At 34.9% G+C, this 20,875-nt stretch overlaps 1 protein-coding gene across 2 annotated transcripts; it reads right to left on the reverse strand.

The window, feature by feature from the left end:
• Window positions 1-713: 713 nt before the first annotated feature.
• On the reverse strand, window positions 714-20,299 carry LOC121975046 (tubby-like F-box protein 6). Of its 2 annotated transcripts, none has more exons than XM_042526410.1 (5): window positions 19,591-20,299; window positions 19,060-19,147; window positions 3,175-3,295; window positions 2,380-2,559; window positions 714-1,326 (listed from the first exon to the last, which is right to left on the reverse strand). In XM_042526410.1, the coding sequence occupies exons 1-5, from the start codon at window positions 19,942-19,944 to the stop codon at window positions 864-866; spliced, it is 1,206 nt and encodes a 401-aa protein (XP_042382344.1). In that variant the 5' UTR covers window positions 19,945-20,299; the 3' UTR covers window positions 714-863. The 2 variants fall into 2 exon arrangements, with proteins under 2 accessions (XP_042382344.1, XP_042382343.1); XM_042526409.1 differs by having other exon boundaries at window positions 3,175-3,304; window positions 19,591-20,297.
• Between the last annotated feature and the right edge of the window lie 576 nt (window positions 20,300-20,875).

The following is a 20,875-nucleotide window of genomic DNA, read 5'->3' on the forward strand; positions in this document are numbered from 1 at the left end:
ATCGTACTGAGATCCGAGCTGTCGGGAGATCGTGTGCACGCTACAAAGATATACTCTATCATGTTTTTAGATATAAACTTAGTATATGATTTTGTTTCCCTTCGCATAGATCTTCTTGAGGAAATAGGTTTTTCCACTGCGCGTTTGCGTATTTAGCAATCTATTTCCTTACCGGATTGACAGAGACGCTAAGGACAAACATATTTATCTTTTGCCAACTTGTTTAGGCAAGTTTTTGGTGGTACCTGTAATCATTTGGTTGCCCGTGTTTGGGATGTTAATAGCCGGCAGTGCTGGTACTGGATGATGATCCATGGGTTTATAAATTGGAGTTAGTTTGATCATTCGGGGACAGATGAGGAAGGGTGAGGCAGCGTGCGCGATTGGAGTGTTGTGCAGTAATTCTTTGGGAGGCTCCCTCAATAATAAATGTAATATAATTTATTATTATTATTATTATTATTATTATTATTTGGATGTGTGATTTGTTGCGGAAAACAGAGGAAAGGAGAAAGGACAAAGAAAAAAAAACAAATCACCTCTAATAGTCTGAGTCACAGCTAGACCGTGAGCTCGTGGACACTGGTTGTGATTCGTCTGTGAATCCAACGGAGGAAGCTGTCTGGATTTGCAGAAATTTTTAGTAATCCTAAAATTTTGCAGAAATTTCGGATAATAAACTTGGCTTCTTAGCATTAATTTAACACAGAAACTGACTGAAGTCTTCAAATGCATATAGTGAAATCAACTGAAAAAGAACAAGAGTAGTTAGACAAGTATCACATTGGTACTTTGTTGATGCCATCCCAAGTGCCCAGGATAACATTTATAGAGATGAAAGGAAATATGATTTGTCCCGGTCTTCATTCACAAGCTATTTTGGTGTCAAAGCTACTGAGGCAAATAGCAAATGCCTGGAATGCCGATATAGGATAGCCGTAGTCCATTGTGAACAGATCCTTCCCCACCTTGCCAAACTGGAGAACAACCTTCTCGTCCTCCTGTGGGGCTGGCCCATTTTCTTCGGAAGCAACCAACTGGAAGTTCTTAACTGATGCAACAGTCACACGCCCCCTAAAATTCAGGCACCAGCACTGAAGCTGTTCGTGCCATCTTGGATTCTTGTTCTTTAAAATCAAATTATCTTCTTTCATACCAGTCAATGATCCCAAAGAGGTTTCTCTGATGAATGACTTAGATCTGAAGAACGAAAAGGCTTCAACATTCGAATTATGCTGGAATTCTGTCTGTGTCGGAGCCACCCCTCCTGGTTGGATTGAAGAAGCAGGTATTGAGTCCATGACACATTGCATTCTTCGTGGACCTCTGGAGGAAAATCATAATGAATGCACATTTCATAAAGCAAGCAAATAATTTTAATACAAAATTATATTTCCTCGAGTTGGAAATGTCATCATGGTACAAAATTAGATTAGGTAGCCAATGCTACATATCTAGTTAGTCCAAGAAACACATGCCTTGGGAGGGAGCAAGGTAAACTGGCTTTGAATAATGTAGAGACGGAGCACGACATGTCATGCAAACCAAACAACGAACCACACAAAAGTGCATTTATAAACCAACTGTAGATTTTCATGGTGTATTCTTCTAAACCTTCCAATGGTGATCATGTTGAATAACTTTTCGATGCAATGGACTTTTGGCACAATGGACTCATGTTTTTCGAGCAAGTTCACTTGACCTCATATTTACAACTACCGAGTAGCATAATTTTTAATTTCAGATTGTTATAATGATTTTCAAATAAGTCTGTTGCGTTTCCCACAGTAGTACTTCATGTATATAAGTTTAATGTGCAATGAGTATAATAGCTGACTGCAATAATGCAATTTAAAAAAAAAAAAAGAAAAAAAAGAAACAGCAACAGCAGATCAATTGCTCTATAACAGCAATTTTTTAACTCACTTGTCAAGACTAAATTGATTCTTGAACAAAGCATGTCTTAACACTAGTAGATATTTTTATTTCTTTACTTTTCATGTTCAAGAAACTTTGCCATGAAGCATTAATTATTTTAACTTGGATAAAATATCTAAGAATGCCATTTACAGGCAAAGTTGAATTTGTCAGTTAAATGCTCCAAAAGTAAATGAATAATTCCAAAATGAGAGGTTGGTTGAATAGGATGGATATATTGCTCATTCCCATTCTAAACAGTGCAATGTCAAGGTACATTTGACGAAAGAGTCAGGATGACAAGGACAGAGACAAAAGAGCACACAACTGGAATTTACAAGTGTAGAGATAAGTATTGAAGTATGCAACAACATTAATTTCTAGAAGGATATAAACCTGCAATGAGCTTTGTTCCTCTGATGCCAAGGAGAACAAACAAATAAAAGTTGGCATACTACTTACCTGGAACCCAAGACATTCAACTCATAAGAAATGTGTGCAACTGGGTAATTTCCAGCAGGAACCCTGGGAGAGATTTGTTTGGAACCAACTTTATGAGTGGAATGACTTCTTGAGATCACAGTTCCAGCATTAGGTGGCTGAACATCATAGACAATGAATTTTGTTCCCAGGAAATTAGATCTGTAAAGATCAGGAACTAATGCAATCAATCCTGACTTAAAAACAAATAAATTCTCTAATTACAGATAACAAAGTTCTTGTCCTATTTCGCACATGTATCTGATGCAAAAGAATTTAAAATCTCCAGTTTATGACTATTACACATTATGGAAGATTTGTGATGATAGGATGACCTACTTGCACTTTGCTTCAACAACCAAGTTGAAGGCAATAACTAAGTTCTGAAATTTAAGACATATGTAAACACAACAATCGCTGTAACAAGAGTGGATGAATAGCCATTGCCTATGTCTTTGAACACAAAGTTCAAAGAAGTTCGAACTAGAAGAACAAATTCAAGATATTATCTATGTATTCAAGAGTTCAATCTAGGTTAACACAGAAATTAAACTGAGCCTTTCCTATTTATACTGATAATACTTGAAGCAGACTCAATTTCATAGCAACAGATAAAAGGCACATGAAGTAATTCACTGGAGCACATTCCAGTTTCTCTCAATCATTTAACACTATTACTGTACACACACTTGCCCTTCACAAACTCCAGAGATTGAATCCTGACTAGGAATTAACATCTTCATAGAAGAAAAAAATTGGACAGCATTTGACAATCACCTTAATTTTCCAATATATGTACGACTTCCCTTTGACATGTCAAATGCATCAAGAGAAATGAGATAGTCTGTGCATGTAGCCCGCCGACATTTTCGTGCAGAGAGGAGGAATTTGCCATCATCTGCTAATGCTGTTAAAGAATGCATTAATAAGTGATTGGAATAAGAAATTACAAAATTCAAATAAGAGTTAAGCAAGCAAAAACAGATATATTTTTCAAGAAGTCTAATGAGTTAAAGGAAAAGGAGAGAAATATATATAGCAGCCATTAGTATATCCCCAACTAAAATATATGATCATGGTAATTTGTTCTCAGCAAAGTTGGCGACCCTAAATAGAACAAAACATGCTCACACATGTTATGTGAAACAGAATTTCAATTATGTGGAAGGAATTAAATCCAGGTTGATTTGTTCTAAAATAAGAGAGAGAGAGAAAAAAAATCCCTAAACTTAAGGCAAATCTCAAAAATTATGTGAGAAATATAATAGATAAAGAATAGCCTCTAAAAGTAACGAATTATAATACCACTAATTCGGGATTTATTCAATTAACTTTCCAACGCTCCCCCAAGGCTGGTAAATAGGTACCTATCATTCCGAACTTGCTGATGAGTAATTCAAATCCCGATTTTAGCAAGGCTTGGGTTGTGCTCCCAATGGTTGTTTTACACACAAGAGGAAGGGCACCTCATTTAGGATAGTTCTACAACAAAAAATCTATAGCACATATTCACAAATAATCCAATCTTGTTATGGAACAATATAAGCAAATAAATAAGCACACTATTAGAGACAATTTATCTGAAGGAAAACAAGAATGTATTTCACTAATATCATGTAGAGTTCTCACAATATATTTGTCCTTATGGAGTGGACAACCCTCCTACTATTGAAACAATTTTCAAAGGCAATCTCCTTACTAGTCCTAAGTTCTATATATAGATGTAAATAGGTGGTAGTTATCAATGGAAGATATAAACATCTTCCTTATTTGTAAATAGGTTGTATTTATCAATGGAAGTTATAACCATTTTCCTTATGCTTTCTTGTTTCTTCTAGAATATGTATAAATGATGTTCTTCTTATGTGGCACCATAGGCTGATGATGTGGCATTGGTTGATGATGTGAAGGCTAATGATGTGGCATGAAGATTGTATCAATACCCCCTCCTTCAAAAGAGGCCTTTCCTCAAGGCAGAATGATGGAAATTGTGCAGCGAGTAAACTATAATTCTCCCAACTAGCTTCTTCAAGAGGTCTATCTTGCCATTGGATTAAGAGTTCCAAAGATGGTAGCCCACCTTCAGTTATCCAATGATGATTTAGGACTGTGGTGTCACTAACAACTCCCGTTGGCATTAATAGGAAATGACGGTGGGCAAAACTATGCTGACCATAAGCGCGGCGTAGTAGAGAAACATGGAAAACTGGATGAACTTTGAAGGAATGTGGAAGAGAAAGCTCATATGCAACTGGTCCAATTTTCTTGGTGATAGTATATGGCCCAAAGAACCGTGGTGACAACTTTGCATACTGGCGCTTGGCTAAGGATTGTTGTTTATAAGGTTGGAGATGTAAGAAAACCAAATCTCCAACTTGAAATTGGATATCACATCGTTTGGCATTGGCGTGTGACCGCATACAAGACTAAACCTTGAGAAGATTTTCCTTCAATATGTGCAGCATAGCATCTCGTGTTAATAACTGGTCTTCAAGATCAGCAATATTGATTTCACTAGGGATGTAGTTTGCAAGTGTGGAGGGTCTCTTCCATAGACGATGCGGAAAAAAGAAGTGTCAATTGAACCATGGAACCCGGTATTATACGAATATTCTACCTAAGTTAAACACTTTGACCTTGAATGAGGTTGTTCACTTGTAAAACACAGTAGTCAAGTTTCAAGGCAGCGATTGACAACTTTAGTTTGCCCGTTACTTTGCGGATGGAAGGCAGAGCTCATGCGAAGTCGAGTTTGACTGAGTTTGAACAATTCTTTCCAAAAAGCACCGAGGAAGATCACATCTCTATCAGACACAATGGACTTAGGAATCTCATGGAGGCGAACAATTTCCTTATTCAATAGTGAGCTACATATTTGACAGTAAAGGGATGAGATAATAAAATAAAGTGGGCATATTTGCTTAGTCGATCAACTACAACCATAATAGTATCATAACCCCTCGACTTCAGCAGATTAGTAATAAAGTCCAAGGAAATATCCTCCCAAATTTGGTCAAGTATGGATAGTGGTTGTAGCAAACCTGTGGGAACTAAAGCCTCATATTTAGATCCTTGGCAAACTAAACTATTTTGAATCCAAACTTTAACATCATGCTTCATTCATGGTCAGATAAAATAGATAAGTCATGCAGCGTCTTGAGATAGCCGCCATGACCGGCAATGGGTGTGTCATGAGATTCAACTAATAGTTTTTGTCGTAAGGAAGACTGCTATGAGATGACGAGCTTGTTTTTGAAGTAGAGCAAGTGATCAATAACAAAAAAAGATAGATGTGTCGTATCGAAATATCCGTTATTATGGTATGTGTATAAGGGGGGTGTCGTATCGAAATATCCGTTATTATGGTATGTGTATAAGGATCTTGTTGTAACGCATGCTGCAACTCCAAGAAATCCAAAGGGAAAGAGATGACAATTGACAAAAAGTCAGCGTGTTGGGGATGGCAAGATAAGGCATTAGCTCCTGTATTGTTTGCACGTTTTTTTTTGTAAATGATGGAGAAATCAAACAGCAACAATTTTAAGAGAAATTGTTGTTGATCATTTGTCGAAGATATTGATCGAGCAAAAACTTGAGGCTACAATGATCAAAAGTGACAATGAAAGGTCGACCCAACAAGTAATGCTTTCCATTTTTGTAAGACCAATACCAACGCTAATAACTCACGATCATAAGTGGATTTTGGAAAAAGATAAACGGTAAACCTTTGTTGAAATAAGAAATAGGATGTCTACGTTGGGAAAGAATGACCCCTATACCTTCTGATGATGCATCACATTCAACAATAAAGGCTACAATAAAATCGAGTAGATGAACTGGAGCGGAAGGGCATATTTCAGCATCTAAAATGTTGTGGTAGCTATCGAATGTCATTTGAAATTATTCTTCTTCATGAGATCAGTTAAAGGCTTGGCAAGTAGATCATAGTTTTTGATAAATCACTAGTAATATCCTGTGAGCCCAAGAAAGCCATGGAGCTCCTTCACAAAATTTAGTAAAGGCCAATAATTAATAGCCTGTATTTTATCTAAATCCATCTCTACACGTTTGCAGGAAATAGTATGGCCTAAGAACGATAAATGTGCCCAATGAAATAGGCATTTCGACTTCTTAGCATAAAAATGATTGTAGCGCAAGAGATGGAGAGTGATGGATAGATGTTGCTGATGGTATTGAGTGTTAACACTATACACTAAGATGTCATCAAAGAAAACAAAGATAAACTCACATAAATAAGGCTGAAATAGCTCATTTATTACTACTTGAAATGTAGACAGAGTATTCATGAGACCAAATGGCATGACAATAAACTCGTAGTATCCAGAATGAGTCCGGAAAGTAGTTTTGAATATGTGAGCATTCAGATTTGATGATAGCCGGAGTGAGGTCGATCTTGGAAAAAAACGGTGGCACCATGTAATTCATCCAATAACTCATCTATGTTGGGGATTAGATATTTATCAAGGATAGTATTTTGGTCGAGGCACCTATAATTAATACACATACGCCAAGATTGATCTTTCTTTTGCACTAAAAGGATAGGACTTGCGAACGGACTAGTACTCGGCTGTAAAAATCCTAATTTCAATAATTCAGCCACCTATATTTCAATTTTCATTTTTTGACAATGAGGATAGTGGTATCTCCATGCCACATCAGCAACCTATGCCACATCATCAACCTATGGTGCCACATAAGAACATCATTTATACATATTCTAGAATAAACAAAAAAGAAGAAGGAAGATACTTATAACTTCCATTGTTTTACAAGAGCAGCAATTTGCATTCTTGGTGATATTCCTGCGAGTTTGCAAAATATTACAAATATGTTCGTCATGATTGAAATTTTGTCGGACCATAGTTCTCTTGGAAGGCTTTAACTAATTCTTCCCAAATATACCAACGTTCGCTCACTATTGATCAATAGATCTAATGCATCATCCTCCAAATACATGGAAGCCACATCTACTTTCAATTCCTTAGGTGTTTGGTAATAACGAAAATATTTTTCTGCTTTTAGAATCCATCCAATAGGATCACCTCCCTCAAACTTTGGAAAATCCATTTTGGTGTGATGTCAAAGTGGAAAATTATGCTCCCATGAAGGTAATTCGGCGTCAAACTCGATAGCATGGAGTGAATGTTGTTGCTCATCATTCTTGCGGCTCGTATCCCTCATCGTAAGAATATGGAATTGTGATTTGAGAACAATCACATTAGCAACTAAGGCATCTATACTATTAAGTTTGGATTTGATAGCCGAAAGTTGTTGTATGATGGCGTCTGGTATAGGAGGAGGAGAAGAGTTTACAAGTTCATTGAGAGTCGGAGTTGATCGAGTATTCACCATTGTGGCAATATGAGGAAGTGGGTGAGGACTTTATGTCTCTCTGATACCAAAATGTTAGAGACAAATTATCTGAAGGAAAACAAGAATGTATTTCACTAATATCATGTAGAATTTTCACAATATATTTGTCCTTATGGAGTGGACAACCCTCCTAATATTGAAATAAACAACAATTTTCAAAGATAATCTCCTTATTAGTCCTAAGTTCTATATATAAATGTAAATAGGTGGTAGTTATCAATAGAAGTTATAACCATCTTCCCTATTTGTAAATAGGCGGTAGTTATCAATGGAAGCTATTACCATCTTCCTTGTGTTTCTTGTTTCTTCTAGAATATGTATACATGATGTTCTTATGTGGCACCATAGACTGATGATGTGGCATGGAGATTATATCACAAACTCTATCACAATAATAAATTCCATAAACAATACTGATCAAATATAACATCCATATCACAAAATGCAAATAGATAATACTAATAACCTTTGACTAACAATATGCATAACATGATAAAACCAATGTATTTAGATAAACAACCAAAGACTAAAGCATTATCTTGAGCAACTGCCTATCGACTTGACTTAATCTAGTCTGAATCCATTCTACCTATTTATTCAAAGAGTGAAGGTGGGTAGAGTTTATGACTTGGTGGATAACAAAAAGAAAGTGGTGCATGACATAATAAGCTTAAAAAAAAAAACAGCCCGGTGCACGAAGCTCCCGCTATGCGGGGTCCCGGGGAAGGATCCATTGTACGCAGTCTTACCCTGCTTTTTGCAAGAGGTTGTTTCCAGGATTCGAACCCGTGACCATTTTGGTCACAAAGCAATAACTTTACCGTTGCGCCAAGGCTCCCCTTCACATAATAAGCTTAGATGGAAAAAAAAGTAAACATGTAATAGCACAAGTTAGCAATTAGCAAATTTTATCTTTTGATCTCTTAATAAAAGTTATCTTCTCTAACTCAAACATCTCAACTCCATCTTTGAGTCATCACCTATGACCACATAAAATATCATCAAATATATGGCCCTTGGAATACATTATTTCTCTTCCACATCTCATCAAATTTTTGCTAAAGTCAATATATAGCTTATTTTTTGACGACTACCCTAAATGAACCATTATGAAGGTTTCCCATATTGGTACATATCATTGAAGTACTCCAATTTCCACTCAGGACCTATCATAGTCACCATGTAGAACAACAAAGTCATGGTATCTAGTATTGCATCTTACGTACTAACAAAAAGGAAATAGAAATAACTACCACAACATCTCATGTCATAGTATAACGGGAATAGGGATAACTAAGGTGGCATATCATGTAATAGTACAACGAAAATAAAAATCTATCATGGCATCTCATGTATCAATGTAGAGAAAATAGGAGCATGCACCATGGCATCTCATGCAACCCATAGAGAAATCAAGAATATGTATCATGGCATCGCATGCAACACATAAAGGAAACTTATTCATTAGGCACCACATAAAATATTATTTTCTCATGCTCATTTATCATTAGTAAAGTAATTGCATTTTAGAGTTGATCCTTTAGGAAAAAGTACATTATTTCACATTTCATTTTCTTCATCTCAACTTAAATTACATGCATAAAAATAAATTTTTGAAAACAATTAGTTACTCGTCTCATAGGAGATACTTGACTAGTGCATGGAACTCTCCGGTTACAACATAGCACAATATACTTGTTATTCTTAATAATAACTTGTTGAGAAAAAAGAGGTATCAAAAATACTTCATTTCTAATTCTGAATTATGCCTTTTTATATAGTTTAGTTAATGATTTGATCCATACAATATCTTTGTAAATTCTTATTTTAAATGTTTTTTTCAATCCTATTATAGATTTTAAATAATTGAATGTGCTAAATATACTACTAAGTTTAGATCATTCATGAACTTTTAGCTTGAACATATTACTTACAAATTCGAACTTAACTTTTTAAAATGAATGTATGTTATTATGAGTTTATGTAATAATCTTTAAAATTTGTTCATGAACATCTCATATGAACTTCCAGTATTAAAATCACCTTCTTGTTTAAAATAAAAGAATTATTTTCTTAAATTAATTAAATAAATTTTTATTTAATAAAAGCATCATACCGAACCCTAGCTAGCTGATCCTCAACAAACGAAGCAAAACTAAAAGAAGACATAGAGGAGAAGAAGCTGGACACAATCTTCAAGAATCTAAACTCGCACAAACTCTCTCAACCCACCTGAAGTTATGAGTTAGGACACAAAGAAGAAGATTTGCTGATCTTAGATAACTAAATTTTATCCTCTTTAAATTTGCTCATTTTAAATTATTTTTTTTTAAAAAAAATAGATATTAATTAAGCTGAACTATTCTAATATTTTGGATTTTAGAGGTCAAGTGGAAGTCAGTTTAGGATGAGTGGAGTCAATCAAGTAAAAAATATTGATTAGGTTAGATGGATTCAAAAAGAGCTTAATTTGGACTTATTTTAGCTAAATTTAGAACTAAACCAAGTTTATATATTTGATACTTTCATTTAATCATATTTAATTGAATTAGCACAACTTTTAAAAGGTTGAGAATTGTTTATATTCCTCTCTCTCTCTCTCTCTCTCTCTCTCTCTTCCCATAAGCTCCCACTCATCACGTGTCGCTAGCCAGCCACCAATTACCCACCGCTAGTCACCATGTCGTTCATGGACAAGCATCGATCCCCATCTCTGATCTCTAATGTCCCTTCTCTCTCCCTCAATCTCTATCATGGTTCAAAATTTTGTTCCGTGGAATGGACGAAACTTACCTTTCTGTCCACGCACCGAAATCGGCACTAGACTACCGACAACTTTGTCGCTAGTCATCGCATGCTTCCTGTGCTGCCGGAGGTATCTCGCAGGGTGTCGCGGGGCGCCTAAAGATTCGTGGCGCCGGAGGCGTCGTGATGCTTTTGGTGAAGCCGAAAGCGTCTTAGGACGCTTCCAGCGCCGCCGAAAGCTTCCAGTGCCACCGGAGGCGTCATGTCATGAGGCCTTTAGCGCCGCGTCTGCGGGGTGTCGGTCGCAAGCATGGCGGCATCGAGTTAGGTTTAGGGTTCAAAATTAATATTACAATTTAAATAAATCAAACAATTCCTACTTAAGTATGATATTTTAAAGAGACTTTCATAAACCCTAATTAAATTATCCAATAAAGCATAAAAAAAATATATTTAAAATTTTTAAAAAATTAATAAATTTTATTAAATAATATTCTGAATTTGTTTTTACTATTTTATATTTTATTTAAAAATTTTAAAAAAATTAAAAAATTTTATAAAAATTCTAATAAATCAAATTTATATTCTGATTTTTTAAAACTTTTTTACTGTTTTAATGTTTAATTGATATTCTATTTTTTTACTATTTTAAATATATATTATTTAAATTATGAATTAATTAAATAAATAGTTAATTTATATAATTATTATATATGAAATAGTATTATATATTAATTTATATAATTTTGATTATTTAATCTGGACATTGGAGAACTATAAATGTTACCTAAGCAAAATATTACAAAAATCACTGCTTCCATCTGATTCACGCCACTCCTTTTAGTATTAGTAAGGTAACATATTATGATGTATCAATTTTAATTCGAATTATTAATAGATCAATTTTCTTTAAAAAAATTATATTTAATTATTTTTCTAATAATATTAAGTTATTTAATAATGGATAACTCATATAAAATCAATATACAACTTATTTTTAAATTATACATAATAAATATATTTATCTAATCATTACTATATATAAATAAAAAAATACCGAAATTGTATCGGCACGGCACGATATGATACTAAAACTATATCATTTCGGTCTAGGACCGAAACCTCGGCACGAGTCGAGATTTTAAACCTTGATCTCTATCCTAGTCTCTCTCCTCTTGCTCTTTGTTGTTAGAATGTATACTAAAAGCCTAGCTTTTTGTATAAACATTTATTTTAAAATGAGAATCACATTGGTCAAATGTCTGCATTTAATTAAATGCAGTTGTCCATTTAATTTATATTGTAGATAACACGGTGTGTGATGTCACACAAAAGATCATGTTATCAGTTCCTTATAAATTATAAATAGAAGCTCACAACCAAAATGGATTGGGACAAACCATTGGAATGGTTGTAATGTAATTTGGTACTAATTTATCTTAACTATAAAATTACACTAGTACACTATCTGTGTATAGAGCAGGATCATTTGAGGTTGTTCCTTTTATACTAACTGCATAAAAGAACAGAACCTCTGTTATTATGGATGTGCGTACTCTTAATCCCGATATAATAACAAACACATGTACTTAGTATTTATTTCTTTAATTTATCAAAGGGTGAGATTTATTCGTTAAATCAATAGGCCCGATAAGTTGAGAAATAATATTATTTATATGATGTGTTGTTGATTATAGAAGGAAACTGTATCCTATTTATTAGGATGATGATGTCCCCTTGAGGAGCTCATAAGGATTGTCATGTAAACCCTGCAGGTGGGCTTAGTTCCGACATGACAATGAAGTTGAGTGGTACTACTCTTGGAGCTAGATGTTAATTAAGTGAGTTGTCAGTAACTCATTTAATTAATAGGCATTCGATATCTTAAACACAGGAAAATTAACGCACTCATGATAAGAAGGAGCCCATAATATAATATGGGATTGGTGCGGTAGTTCAATAATAACTCTTTAGTGGTATGAGTTATTATTGATGAACTTGAGTTGGGTGTTCGGTTCGAACACAGGAAGCTCAAACTCATCAGAAGGCCAAAATTAATTCCTCCTCTAGGTCGCTGTTGTAGCCTCTATGTATAAAACCTCACATCCACCCAAGTCATCCTTATGGCCGGCCACATCCTTGCTTGGTGCCCAAGTAAGGGGTCGGCCACCCCTTGCTTGGTGCCCAAGCAAGGGGCCGGCTAAGATGGGTTTAAAAGTGAGTTTTTAATTTTTTAAATCTTTCTTTTTGTAGTCATCTACAATGTTTTAAAAGAGATATTTTAAATTTTAAAAACTTTCTTTTTTTGAAGTCATCCACATGGTTTTAAAAGAGAGTTTTAAATTTAAAAACTCTTTCCTTTTGTAGCCATCTACAATGGTTTAAAAGAGAGATTTTATTTTTGTTAAAACTTTCCTTTTTTGTAACCATGATTTAAAAGAGAGGTTTTAATTTTAAAAATCTTTCCTTTTTGTAGCCATCTACAATGTTTAAAAGAGGGATTTTTAATTTTAAAACTTTCCTTTTGTAGTCATCTACAATAGGAAATTTAAAAGAGAGATTTTAATTGTTGTTAAAATCTTTACTTTTTAGCCATTACCAAGGATTATAAAAGAGGATAGATGATGCCTTAGAGGAAATAATCATCTACACTATTTCTATTCCTCTTCTATTCTCCTTGTGGCCAACCCCCTCATATTCTTATTCTCCCCTTGCTTTCTCACTTAAAGTCGGCGGCATCAAGAGGCTTCAACCATCTTGTGGTCGACGGGTTGCAAGGAAGAAAGAAGAACAAGAGGTGGTGTTCCTAGCTTTGATCCCTTGGTGGCCGAAAGTCTTGGAAGAAAGGACTTGGGTGGTTTTTGCGTCTTGTTAGATCGTCGCACACACGACGTCCAAGAGGAGGAGAGGAATACAGCAGAAGATCAAGAAGTCTTTAAGCTACAAAGAAAGGTATAACTAGTTAATTGTTTCCGTTGTGTACTAGTTTATTTTTCCTTTGTATGGATCCTGAAGTACCAACACAAGAGGCTAGTGATCTTGTGTTTTGATTGAGGTCTCTATAGTTTAACCTAGGGTTTACTGAAAGGAGTTTAAATATTCAATTTCTTTGAAAGGCTTTGACTAGGAAGTGGTAGATGATCCCATACCCAAGAAGGTCGAGTGTCTCGCCAACGACCTGAAAGTCAATCCTTGAAATAGATATTTAATCAACTTCTGTAATATGGTTTAACCTCTGATGAACACATGGGTTGAACTTGGATTAATAATGTTAAGTTTCGTTTGCAATCCAAGTTTAACTTCTGAAAAGTACATGAGTTACTAGGAAAAGTTCTGTGCTTGTACAAATTTTTGTACAGGGGAAAAGAACGGAATTCCGAATAGCGCCAACATTTGTTTCTGCCACACATGCCATCAATGGTTGGGTATGGATATCAATGTCATCGTATGTGCTAGTTGACAAGACAATAATTCCATCAATGCCAATCAGTACGACTCAACACTTTAATCTATGAATGCGGTGCATTAATAAATACATGTAGAAAAGTTCCTCAGAGAGGGTACTTCCTTTTGACTTTGATTACAAGAAGAATAGATTGAAACCATTTTAAAAGTATCCATTTGAGAAATCTGCAAAGAATAGTTATCAAAGAATAATAAGGTGGAGAATCCCGGGAGCTTGCCAAAGGTATGGAGGCAGCAGAAGAATCTGCTATTATTTCTAGTTATGCCAGCTTGGTTTTTTCAGGCTCTGTACCATGCAATACTAATTGGATTTTGAAAATAATCAATAACACATTCCATCATTCTAAAAGAAATGAATACAAGTTGATTTGTTCCAAAATATGAAATAGAAATAATTCCAGAACTAGAGGTAAACTAGAGTCAAATCCCACAATTATGGAGAATAAAATAGGTAAAAACTAACACCTACAAAAATCAGATCACGATTTTACTATTCCTGGATTTATTCTACTGATTTTCTAACATTGTGATTTTGTTAATGGTATGGCATAATTGGGCAAATCCAACAATCTGTAATAGCATTGCGCAATTCTTGTGAAACTATATGCATTAATTAGTCAATGCAATTTAATATGTCACAGCAAATAACCTCCGTTCCAAAATGGAAGGTAAGATTCGAAGTAGTTTATGCTTGAGCCTTCATGCCTAGATGTGGATAGGTGCAACCCATAAAGGAAAAGAATCTTGTTTTGATCCAAAAGTAAGTTTTCAACTCCTGCAATGGAATCTATTGAATATTTGGGCTTAGTCAAAATATGATGACAAATGAGTTTTCGAGTGAATGTGCTTGGGCAAATTATACTAACTAGTCATAAAATCAGTTAGCCACTGAATAAATGACAATTTAATTTGGTCAGAACACTTATCGTAACCAGCCATTTGATATTTTATCTATATCAATTACATAGGTTCATTAATTCAATACATTGTGATACACAGATAAACATGTACATTTTGTTATTCATATGATTGTCTGTTTTGTCAATACAAATAATACTAAATATTGCTTTATTATGAATCATATATGGGGCTTATCCACATATGACTTGCATTCACTTTTTTAAATCGTCATGGACAAGGTTTAAAATGTATCATGCCAACATTCCGATATATAATATCAAGGGAGAGTTGGAGATGGAAGAAGATGAAGAAGAAAAAAAACAAGAGATTAATACTTTAGTTTAAACTTTATATTCCATCTAGAATGGTAGTGTTGAAAATATCTTGTATGAACCCAATATAAATATAAAAAAACACTATATCAATTCATCTTAATTGTGTTGTAGTATGTTAAGGTCTCAAGTGTCATCATGACATTATTGACATAGTGAGACATTATTGAAATATTGGCGCAGAAGATATTGTATGTGCCATATACTATCGAGCTTCAATAATTTATTAGAACAATATATTTCAACTGACATGGTATGAGATTGCAAATCATGTTGATAGCAACTCATCCTATTTATCAAATGAGAAACCTGGTAATGTTAAAAAAAAAAAGTGAGTCTAAAAAATTGTATCCTAATGCCAAAAATTGTATCGATGATGTTTTCATTAAGATTCAAAAATTCATTTTTCCCCCTTTTTTGGAAGGATGACTTGTTCACAATATAGCATTTTATCCCAAGATTGACTTGAGCAAAATGATCACAAATTGATTGACTCATTTTACATAAGTAGTTTTCTGAATCCTCCAGGGAACTATTGCATGCCAACTTGGATGAACCCTGGAAAAACCCCTAAGCTGGTCTGCAACTACCTCCATGGTGGTCTAATCCCAAGCCTCATCACCATATTATAAAGCAGGACCTCTTCTGAGCTAATAAAGAAGCCCTCAAAAGATGCAGAGGTAGTGTACTTTTGAGAATATAGCATTCATGGATCAAGTCCAAGATGAAAGTGTTTATGTCCATATGATTTTGGATGAAAATGGAATTCTCCAAGTTTAAGACCTTGACCAGAAACCAACAAACATAGAACCACCAGGCTCCAAGAAATTTCAAGATGGAAAGAGAAAGCCAAGCAATAGGGTAAGAAAATTGAGGAGCTATTCACCTCACACAGGTCTCTTCTTCAGGATTACTACACCAAGAACTTTCTGTTGAACCAGATTAAAGAGGCCCTTCATCATACAAGCAGGCTAATAAATGAACTTATTGAAGCACAAACTGACGAATTATCTCTCTTGGCAATCTAGATTTTTATTAAGGGAACATATGAACCTAGATTTTTGTTTTACGAGTAAATTATTAGCATGATCCATCAGTAATAGGATATTTCATTATTTTAAATATTTTAAAATGTTAAAATGATTTCAAGTAACATAAGATTTCTATAAACAAAGCTGATATTTTTTTAGCTAAATTTCATGATTTTATGATTTGATACAACATATGATACACCGACCCCACCTAGTGAGATAAGACTTGGTTGTTGTTATACGACTTATGATACTATAATCATAAAAATGATTCATGATATCAACTTTAACATATTAACCTTTCACCAACCCAACTAGTAGACTAATGATGCATGCCATCAACATTTTTTATGCTGACAAACAGAGGCAAACAACCACGGTTTTCGACATAGAATAAGGAATGTTTAGAGATATGACCATAAGTCTATAGTTTAATTTAAAATATATATCTTGCATATATTAATGAGTACTATCATTCAAGAGTAACAAGTAGACGGTGGCTAACTAACAATTGTCATCATCATGAGTTAAAGACCAATGACAATTAACACTTATTGAACCCAACATTAACAAAAACAAACACAATCTAAAACCAACTCTAGTGATTGACAAGAACATCCATCTCAAATAGGCCAGAGGTAAGGATGAAACTGTCAAGATCCAATCAATGTCAATGCTAGCTTCTTCAACAACAATGGACTAGGGTCTCTGCCTTGGACAAGTACTATGGCCACTAGTCTTAATCATCAACCCCAAGCAGAAGATTGTGCACCACAACCTCAAGAGGAGGCCCCTATACTACTTGCATGAAGTAAGTGTAGTTGCTACATCAACAAGGGTTATATCCTTCACCATTGAAACAATCAAAGGAGAGATAATTAAGAGAATGGATTGTAGAACAAACGCGTCAAGGTCTCTTAATTTCCCATTACTTTCTTATCTCAAATTTTTCTCCTCCTCAATGTCCTTAATTTTGTTATATTCTTCTTAAAGAATGTCACTGAATGTGACAACCTTGGAAAAATAGGAACAAGCTTGACTCGTCTATATATGAGTCCGCTAAGTTTATGTGTTGCAACATGATCCTTTCATTTAATCTATATAAACTCAAATAATATTGAAAAATTTTACTATCTTGTGAAAAACCGTTATAACACAATCTGCAAGAAGCTATACTAAATAAAATGAAAGGTTTACATAAATTAATTGGACAAGAGACAAAATGATTTTCTCTACAATGGAAGGTACACAAGGTCCTACTTGAAGAAAAGGTTTAAAATCTTATTCCAAGATAGGATGGCAATCCCTAGCTAGAATGAGACAATTTCATACCATTTTGGTGGTGTTGACAATATAGTGTAAATCGCTCTAATGAGGAGAAGCTTACTTGGAGGCATTGCCAATGCTGAAGAAGTTTTGTATCTCTCTCACATCGCCTCACATTCACAAGGAGTTTACCTAAAAGCAGCACTAATGTTGGTAAAGCCTTGAAATCTAGCTCATGTCTCCTTATATTGTAGTTGATCAACTAGGGTTTTATCAATCTATTATGCACAACCAAAGTCTTCATGATTCATCCTCACTTATGGCACAACTGAAGCCTTCGGTCGTTGTTCTATTGTGACCAAAGCCTCCAATTGTCAATCTATGGCAACCAAAGCATGTAGTCGTTGTTATGTATCTACTGAAGCCTATAGTTGGTGTTCTATTGGGACCAAAGCCTTGGTGATCCATCTTCCCTCATGATACTTCTCCTGGTCTAGTTGCATTGTTATTTCGTCACGATCAAAGCCTTCATTGTTTCGATGTCATTCTATGTCTTAGTACGGGAGTGGAACAAAAAAACTATGGCATGTTGACTACCACAACTCAAGATTCTAAATCATGCATGAGAGTTAATATTTCAAGACCATAAGTTCATGAACACTTGGATCTTTAATTATATGAATGGTATTCGTTAGGTTGACACAAATGCAAAGCACAATACATGTTCTTCATCCAACTTCTAATCATATAAGTGGAATGAATGACATGCCGACTACTAATATCATTCATAACTTTTTTTTGAATGGCTTTATCATGGCTTCCTATTTGTTGCAACAATATGAAACAACTAGAAAGGCAATAGTGTCCAACTTTTGCTAAAAATAATAATAATAATGTAATTGTTAAACCAGAGAATTCTAAGAGATTTTCATAGACTGTTTATGCAGGAACCAACCAGCTAGGTGAACAATGCTGTCTGGTTGAATAATATTCGGGGCATCTAGGTAAAACAGGGTAGATATACAGATATACAGACACGTGACTAATGCAATCACCAAGAATATCGAATGAGACAAAAACATAAATGTAATTTCTGTCACATTCCATCAGAATGCGGCTTCCAATCCTTTCTTAAAATAAAACCAATAATTTAATAATTGGCCAGTTAAACAACAACAGACACAAAATAATTACAAAAGATTAAAAGAAGCTGTCTAAATACACACACCGCAAATGCAAATTACTTGGACATTATATTATTTTGTGCTTGATGGATTAAAACCAATTAAGAGTTGGAACTTATCACTGGAGATCATGAATAAATGTCATTTTTTTATCAGATCATTGTTTTCTGCATTAACAGGAATAATCCAAAATAGATGATCTTCTAGAAGTTAAAAATGTATCTAATAAAAAGTTCATGTAGATACTTAAGAGCATATAAAAACAACAAATAGGAACTTAACATTGATCTGCAATGAAAAAAGTTTGAGAAATGGATGTTCGTACATAAAATGATAAAGGCTCACCTTGGGTAAGGCCAAGATAAAGGTGGTAAGTTTGTGTGTTACGATTCCGTCTAATGAAACATTGGAGAGGAAAATCCCTAGGACCAGGCTGCAATTGTATAAAAGAGGTTAATAAATATGGCAAGGCGATGCAATAGGAGCCAACCCCAAAATGTAGGGGCAAACCCAGTTTCTGATGATGATGATAAAGAAGAAGAAAGCGAGAAAGATCTAAGACAACATCAAATGAAGTTGATACGAACATTATATTGTCATGCAAAGGAATAGGATATACCAAACTTCCTTGTGCTTTACCTGATCACAACAAGAGATAAAAACAGAAGAGAAGGAAAAAAATATCCTAGGTCACATCCTTTATAATCACAGATACGTGAAGCAGTAACTTGTTATAAGAAAAGATGTTTTAAGAACTAGCTGATTCTTCAACATATAAATAAGTTGGCAGTAAGAAACAAAATTAAACATTTGTGGGAATACACCAACGGGAAAAACAACCAATCACGACTCAAACCAATCCATTCGCTTCAGTACCTGTTTCACTGATATAGGGAAGGTAAGCTTCCCCGACACCTCTGGCGTCTTGACTATATCTTTCATGATGCTCCTCCAACTGCGGCACACCCCTGCACAGGCCACCACACCCTTCCGCAGAGGCCACGAGCCGTCAGCCTCCTCAATCCTAATCAGCACTTCCATTAGTAGCTCGGGTGGCATATTCTCCCAGCAGCTCTGACTCATCCCGTCCGCCAGCGGCAGATCCACCGCATCGTGTATCAACCGGTGCGACCTTGACCTCAATCCATACCCCAGCTTCATCTCGAACCCTTTCCTCGAGATGCTTCCAAATTCATCCCTCATATCCTGAATCATACTCATGAACGACATTGATCCGCCAGCAAATCTCGAAGCAAGCAGCTAATTCTCGATCGACACCGGCCGTATTGTGGTAACCATCCGCATCCAGCTCGTGAGTAGATCTCCAAAATCAGCACGAAAAATCATCACAACTCCCACCAGGGAGACTGAAAAAGAGAATCAAGAAACCTGCACAAATGAACAGAAATCTCGCAGGCACAAAGAAACCAGCGTCTCCGTCTCCGTCACCGTCGCCGTCGAGATCGCCATCGCCGTTCGTCCCCCAATCTCCTCTCTTCAAAGCTTCGACAGATAGATAAAACACAAATGCTTGGTGATTAAAAATGTCGAGAATAATTAAAGAGCTTCGGCAAAGCAGACTCCGGAAGGGACAGAATGTTATAATATTATTAGCAAAATTGCATTTTCGTTCTACAAAGTCTATTATTTTTCTTTGAATACCCTGTCAACTTAAATTTCCCTAAACCTTAACCTTAAGTCCCTTTAGTTTTGCATCTAACTATTAACTCCTTAATATGTTTCATTTGATTCACTAACTAGGCAAGAAATAAGATAGATAAGAAATAACAAAAAAAAGTTATTCCGATGGTTTATAATGGATAAAAATAATGATAATTTATTGCAGCACATAAATAAGTTTTATTACTATCACATGATAATTATAATGTTACGATAAGATATCTAAATTATCATCTAAATATTTATAGTTCAATCCTCAATTATAATATATTTGTAAAAAAAAAAATCTCTAAATAAGGATCACATTGGACTCAGACTATCCGTCACGTGCGCATATTGTCAATTGCGCATATTGTCAATGAGGGACGAATTTATTTACTTTTTGCCAACTTATTATCATATGGTACCAAACGCCCCTCCGATTATAGCGACGTCTCTTTTCCTAATTTTGCTCAGCGTTCAATCTTCCAATCGAAGCTCC

Source organism: Zingiber officinale, chromosome 4B (genome assembly GCF_018446385.1).
Source record: "Zingiber officinale cultivar Zhangliang chromosome 4B, Zo_v1.1, whole genome shotgun sequence".
Taxonomy (NCBI): Eukaryota; Viridiplantae; Streptophyta; class Magnoliopsida; order Zingiberales; family Zingiberaceae; genus Zingiber; species Zingiber officinale.

Excerpts from the sequence above, each read along its gene's own strand:
- LOC121975046 (XM_042526409.1), bottom strand. The coding sequence starts at position 19,944 with ATGTCGTTCATGAGTATGATTCAGGATATGAGGGATGAATTTGGAAGC. Across the intron at positions 3,305-19,059 it reads TTATCTTGGCCTTACCCAAG|CATTAGCAGATGATGGCAAA; the intron begins GTGAGCCTTTAT and ends ATTCTTTAACAG. Across the intron at positions 1,327-2,379 it reads TTGAATGTCTTGGGTTCCAG|AGGTCCACGAAGAATGCAAT; the intron begins GTAAGTAGTATG and ends ATTTTCCTCCAG.